The 7,500-nt window shown below is 35.0% G+C and overlaps 1 protein-coding gene across 1 annotated transcript in view; it reads right to left on the bottom strand.

Annotated features, from left to right (window-relative positions):
• SAG (S-antigen visual arrestin) overlaps positions 1-7,500 on the bottom strand; it is a 156,992-nt gene that overhangs the window by 148,393 nt on the left and 1,099 nt on the right. Inside the window, exons 2-4 of the mRNA XM_044070934.1 lie at positions 6,852-7,045; positions 6,111-6,170; positions 4,912-4,979 (exon numbers count right to left, since the gene is read on the bottom strand). Coding sequence (XP_043926869.1) covers positions 4,912-4,979; positions 6,111-6,170; positions 6,852-6,992 — 269 coding nt within the window. The 5' untranslated portion in view covers positions 6,993-7,045. The remainder of the gene's footprint in view (positions 1-4,911; positions 4,980-6,110; positions 6,171-6,851; positions 7,046-7,500) is intronic.

A 7,500-nucleotide genomic window follows, 5' to 3' on the forward strand; every position in this document is an offset into this window, starting at 1 on the left:
AAACATGTGACGGTACAAAGCATTCCTACTGTCTTTTTTGCTGATGGCATACTGATGCTCATATATACGTCTTTTAAAAAGTCTTTCTGTCTTACCTATGTAGAATGCGTTGCATGCTACACAGGTAGCTAAATATATCACAAATGTGGAGCTGCAATTGCCATAAATGCTTGGTAGAAATGTTGAATTTGTGTTATATAACCTAGTACCTCTGCATACTTTAATATATTGGCATTGATTGCAATGTCCACATTTGGTAGTATGTTTATTGACTCTAGCTGACGTACCTTTTGAACTTATTTTTTAATATTAAATCCTGTCTTGTAGACTATTTTCATATCCATACCTAAAATAGACATAGATTCTCTATTAACGACAAATTGATTCCATCTCTCCTTTAAACATTTTTCTATGTGTTTAACTGCAGGTGAATAAGTCAATACACATACCCTTAGACCATGCTCTGATGACATATGTTCTCCTTTAGTAATAGTGTCAAAATTATTATCTCCTAATATGGGTTTGTACTTGTTTCCCCATTCTTCTGTTATATATTTGTTGATCCCATTAAGAACTTTTTTGGGGTACCCTCGATTTAAGAACATAGTTTTCATTAGATCTATTTCTCTCATCATAGTGTCTTTTGATGAAGTTGATGAAGTTCATACCTACAGTACGTTTCAATATTGTTGACACCATCATGGAAATAAAGTTATATTGCAGGAGATTGAATTTAGCATTAATTTTTGATCAGCAGTCCAAAGGGACTGAATCAAATATTCATAGTGTTCTGAGAAAGAAAAGCACTTTCATACCTCCTAGTAACCCCAATATTCAATTGTTTGAGAAAACTGTGTGTAGTGATATGTACAAATTCAAAACTATGAACAACAATGCAGAGGTTAACCTTACTGAGGCAGAACAAGAATGCCTTACAGAATTTATCAACAACAAGCAAGTTAGATTGATGAAACCCGACAAGGGGGGAGGCATTGTTATGTTCAACACAGTGGACTATATTAAGGAGATACAGCATATATTATACAACTCAGGTAATTATGAAAAAATATCATTTAATGAAATCAATATTGGACATAGGAGGGTGGACACGGTGTTGGAGGAATACTTGCTTGATAAGAGGATCACAAGTGAGACATACGAGTACATGAAAGTTGAACATCCGGTGTTAGCCACTATTGTGGGAATTCCTAAGGTGCACAAAAATGTAGAACATCCACCTTTTAGGCCTATCATTTCAGGCAGTAGGTCTAAAACATTCCCCTTAGGCAAAGTTATCGACACATGGGTCAAACCAGTATATAAGGTTACACCACATCTTATTAAGGACTCATGGACATTTTTATCACAATTAACCCCACAGATATGGAAAAAGGAATTAAGATTTTTAACCATCGATGTAATTGATTTATTTTCTTGCATCCCCAAGGATGTAGGGTTAGAGTATTTTTCCAACAGTTTAAGAAAAAAGACAAATATGAGTTGGGACAGAGTTTGCCTTATTACGGAAATGATGGGGGTGATACTCGAGAGTAATTATATTCAGTTCCAAGGAGAGCTATTTAAGCAAACCAGAGGCGTGGCCATGGGGGCATCTTGTGCTCCGATTTTTGCCAACATGGTAATGTTGGAATGGGAATCTGAATACATTTTCAAATCTGAATTTTACCAGTACATCAGGTACTATACCAGATTCCTAGATGATTTGTTTATATTATGGGATGGCCCGTTGGTGGAAATAGACAGATTTATAAATTACATTAATAGTACAACAGAATTTTTGAGATTCACCCATATTATTAATGAAGAAGGAATAGCATATCTCGACACATATATATGTCATGGGGATACTGGTTTTAAGTCTTGTATTTACAGAAAGGACACGTTCTCTAATGACTATTTGTCATATTCCAGCAACCATCCCAAGCATGTATTTAAAAATATATACAAAGGCCAATGTATAAGAGCAGCCAGGATGTGCTCAACAAAAGACACTATGATGAGAGAAATAGATCTAATGAAAACTATGTTCTTAAATCGAGGGTACCCCAAAAAAGTTCTTAATGGGATCAACAAATATATAACAGAAGAATGGGGAAACAAGTACAAACCCATATTAGGAGATAATAATTTTGACACTATTACTAAAGGAGAACATATGTCATCAGAGCATGGTCTAAGGGTATGTGTATTGACTTATTCACCTGCAGTTAAACACATAGAAAAATGTTTAAAGGAGAGATGGAATCAATTTGTCGTTAACAGAGAATCTATGTCTATTTTAGGTATGGATATGAAAATAGTCTACAAGACAGGATTTAATATTAAAAAATTGCTGGAAAGTTCAAAAGGTACGTCAGCTAGAGTCAATAAACATACTACCAAATGTGGACATTGCAATCAATGCCAATATATTAAAGTATGCAGAGGTACTAGGTTATATAACACAAATTCAACATTTCTACCAAGCATTTATGGCAATTGCAGCTCCACATTTGTGATATATTTAGCTACCTGTGTAGCATGCAACGCATTCTACATAGGTAAGACAGAAAGACTTTTTAAAAGACGTATATATGAGCATCAGTATGCCATCAGCAAAAAAGACAGTAGGAATGCTTTGTACCGTCACATGTTTAATACGAATGATAGTCATACATTTATGTTTCACATTATTGACAAGGTGGAACAATCACCATATGGAGGCAATATTAAAGCTTTACTGGGATTAAAAGAAAGTAGGTGGCAGATTATTTCGGATGCAACAAACTTTCCAGGTATTAATGATAACATCAGTATAAAACCATTTTTAATTTTGAAAAAATAGGTAGTGGACAGGTGTTTTCACCATTACTTCTACCACTTTCAATTTTGTTGTCATTGCACAATATAGTCCCTTATTATACAGTCAATAACAAGGATTATTCAGGAGCATGTATCATTAGCCTCCATCAATTATTCTATTATTATTAGTTTACTTTTAGGTATTGTAGGAGGATAAAATGGTGATGATAGACTAGTTAAGTTATATTTTACATTTTCAAGTCAACATATTTTATATTTGTATATTTTTAAGTCAACATATTTTATTTTTGCATATATATATTTGCATTTTCAAGTTATACATGTTTGTATAAATTCATGTTTTGTATATGAATTTGTATTATTTATACAGTGATATGTAGTAGTTTTATCAATGTCAATATAAGCAATTTTATAATACTGTTTTATATAAGCAATCATTGCACTGCAGGAAATTTTTGGCGCCTATTTTGTGTCAGATGATCTCTATATAAACAATTAGAGTACTTTGTAGTACGTTCTGAAGAAGTCTGGTCTCAGATGAAAGCGCTTAACGTACTTCATTTTATTTTGTGTTTCTAATAAACTCAGTGTGTCCGAGCCGAGGACTCTTTTCGTTATTTGTTACCCTACCTGAAGCTACTTTTGCATCGTTTATATATGGATCTACTGTGATTCATCAAAAGTGCACTTATCGGCGAAGCCCCCCACTTGGGTGGATTTGAATGTTTTCTGATTAGTTTTGTCATGTTGGCCAAGCGGTTACTTACTGGTTGTTTACTTGTCGGTGATCCGGGTTTCATTATTTTGGTCTTCCGTAGAAGTCAGTTCACTGATTTGCAGCTCGGATAAGCATACTACTTCAAATTTCTTATGGTCAAGACCATAAGATCGAAGTGTTGAAACTTTGAATCGCTTAAGAGAGATTACCATACAGCCAAGAATGGTATAATTACTGTTTTCCTCACTGTAGTGTGATCTTGGAGTTAGTATATTTAATTAGCAGGTGGTGTGGGGATGCAGGGGAGGCTGCTCCCCTGCAAAATTGATAAAAAAAAGATTTTTTGTTTTTATTTTATCTTATTTTTTTTTTGTATTTAAATGTTGAAGTTTCAAAACTTTGATGTCATGGTCTCGACCATAAGAAGTTCAAAGTTTTGAAATTTCAAAATTTAGAAATAGACCCATATATATCTATCTATATCTATCTATCTATCTATCTATCTATATATATATATATATATATATATATGTATATATCTGTGTGCCTGGGTCTATGTACATACATACATTCATACATACACACACACACACACACACACACACACACACACACACACACACACACACACACACACACACACACACACACACACACATGATCATAGCTGCATTGGGTCTGTGAACGCATTTAAATTGAACGTGTTCTGGTAGGGCTGCTGGAGAAAATTGAAAAGAAAAAAGAAAATCCAAAAAGTTTGAAAAGGAAAAACTAAAAGCATAAAAGACAGACTAGGCCAGACTAATCCATTCTGGCCCCTGCATGCTTCATATAACCAAGTAAATATTTCAGACTTTTCATTTACTTCCATTTTAGTAGAATGGTACACAATTTAACCTATAAAAGGTATGAAGACATGATACAGCCGAGTTCAGTTTTACATGTACATGGCACGGTGATGCAATATAATGGAGTACAATCAAAATACTCTTTTTAAGTTTTTGTATGACATTTTCTTTGTATACTTCTACATAATTTGATTATGTTTTATATTTTGTATTCTTATTCTGAATAATTGGTGATATATCAAATGCTGTTTGTATTTATCACTCCAGGATAAGATCAAAATTGGTTGCATGTAATCAGTGCTCTAGACTGATTCATAAACAAATAAATAAAGTTCACACACACACACACACACACACACACAGACACACAGACACACACACACACACACACACACACACACACACACACACACACACACACACACACACACACACTAGTAAGTTATATTTATACTGCAACAGAATAGCTGGATGACAGTAACATGAAATGCTATGATCATCTTTTGTTGTTTTGTTGTTTACCTTTTATGAATTCTCTCTTCTAGATTATCAGTTGAGAAAGCCTTGATTTCAAAGTCAACTCCACATACCTACAATAAGAAACAGATATGTTATTGCAGTTCTCTTGTTTTCAATTCCCTTTCTGTTTTACTTTCACTACATTTATATTAGCACTACTTTTTCCTTCCATCCTCCAAAACACTCTTGTTTCTTCAAACAAATTTCTCTAATTTATATTAAAGGAAAAATCCACCCTAGATCTTAAAAATGGGTGCATGCTTTTTGTTTATATTTTATGTTTGCATTTTGTGCTATTTTAATGCATCAGTACCACTCTAAGTTGTAGTCGATAAAGATGGTGCAGTTACAGAAAAGAATACCTCCAATGAGTGGATCACTATCCAAAAAGATGTGGTCAGCTATGTGCACTGCTTGTTCTCTTGTTCTCTGCTACAGAGGCAGTGAGGAAAACTTCCACAACACTCTGTAAATGTTTTTACACTAGATAATGACAACACCATATTTGATAACTGCTTATATAAAATTGTGGGTAGTACATGAGAGGAAAAGTTATAGACATCCCTGTGTCTGTGGTTTGTCATGCAGGCACAAATTTCTCTGCCAGTGCCCACAAGAGATTAAACTTTAAAAAAATAATTTGCTTTGTTGATTCTAAGGAAAGCAAATGAAAGTTTTATGAAGTACAGACTCATTCCTGGCAACTAAATCATACTGGAATTATAATGCAGAGAGAGAAAATAAAATAAACTTCAGGACTGAGTTAAACTACAAGTGAGGGTCAATTTTGATTCAGTATGATGGATATTGTTTTATAAACTGATTAGACTTCTTCTTCTTCATCTTTCGGCTTTTCCCGGTTAGGGGTCGCCACAGTGGATCATCTGTCCGCTCATGATTGGCAGTGGAGTTTTACAGTGTTGAGTTGCCAGCCCGGCGCCCAACCTTCGACAGAAGGCACACACACACACACTCACATCCAATCCACCTACTGCATGTCTTTGGGATGTGTGAGGAAACCGGAGCACCAGGAGGAAACTAACGTGACAACAGGGAGGACATGCAGACTCCACACAGAAGGCACCCCAGCCGAGAATCGAACCAGAGAACCTCTTGCAACTGATTAGACTGATGTGTAGAAAATAAAGGATTGCAGTCAAAGTGAAAAGAAAAAACAGAAAATTAAGTTTGTCAGTTCTTACCTTCCCCACATCTGTAGAGGCAGGCTGGAGGCAAACTGAACAGGGCAGATTATCAGGAAACTGAAAAAAAATACATAAGAGGTATTTAGTCAAACAGCAGAATTTCATTTGTATTAAAAATTTGTTTGTACAATCTGTAAGGTTACTGGTCAAACATCAGTGTCAAAAAGAGTATGTTTGAATTAAGCACAGAACAAAGGAGCAAATTATTTCTGTTTTCTAAATAAATAACTTCTTTAGGAATTCAATTTTCAATTTTTTTAACCAAATGGCTTGATGTGTCATGCTATAGTATATCTGTAAAGCTATGGTCAGATAGCTATGTTAAGATATCTGAACAAAAGAAAATGAGACAGTTTTTAGTACAGTTTTGTTACTCTGAGGTCTGCATAAGTAAATGATTGCTTTGCAACAACTGATAAAAAGTTCAGCTTAATAGCTAGACCTGCAGATGTGGCAGACAGCATACATTCAGATGTTTGAGGTTACCAAATATGAAAAACAATTAGGCATCACAATACACGTACTTGGTTTTCACGTTTGTAATATCATGATCTCTCACTTGATACCAGCACCCGATTTCATGGTTACCCAGATCAGTGTATAAAACCCCCTTTCTGTGCTTCATTGTGAATAGCTACAAATGTTTGTAGCAAAATGATTAGCAACATCAACCCCCAGCCCTTAGAGTCACAGCCCTTTCCAGCTATTAAAAAACGTGTAAGACAGAGAAAATGATACCGTGAAAGTGAAAGGGTAGCTGTTGCCACCAAGTTTTTTCATTAGACTTTCTTGAAGTTTCGTTTCAGGTTTCCTGTTATCCTTAGGAGGGTACACCTGCATTCGGCAGAAATACAGATCCCTGCGGAAGGTTAGTCCCATCACATCAATGTCTTCTTGTCCATACCGAAATGCACAAGTCAGTGTAACATAAACTGTACAGAAAAAGAAAACAAAAATTTGCATAAATGTTACCAGCAAAATATTGATTATACAAGTAATTATGGGACTATTATTTTTTTTTTTCTCATCTGATCTCATCACCTGGAAATATATGTAGTTTTTTGACAGCTTAAAGACAAATGACTGTTTTTGTTTTGTTTTTTTTTTTCTTTTTCAAGGTAGTATGTGTGTGTGTTTATGTGAATACATATCCCATTGTGTTTCTGTAAGTGTAAACACACGCATGCTGGTATGTATATGTATAGTCATGCAAGAGAGATAGAGCATGAGTAAGTGTGTGTGTGTGTGTGTGTGTGTGTGTGTGTGTGTGTGTGTGTGTGTGTGTGTGTGTGCCCATAAAAATATCAGTTTATCTACTTACAGCTTGGTTTGGCTTCCAAAGGCCCAAACTAAGAACCCATTCAGTGCTGGCAGATACTGGGGAGGT

Source organism: Protopterus annectens, chromosome 4.part1 (assembly GCF_019279795.1).
Source record: "Protopterus annectens isolate FY-2018-M chromosome 4.part1, PAN1.0, whole genome shotgun sequence".
Classification (NCBI taxonomy): domain Eukaryota; kingdom Metazoa; phylum Chordata; order Ceratodontiformes; family Protopteridae; genus Protopterus; species Protopterus annectens.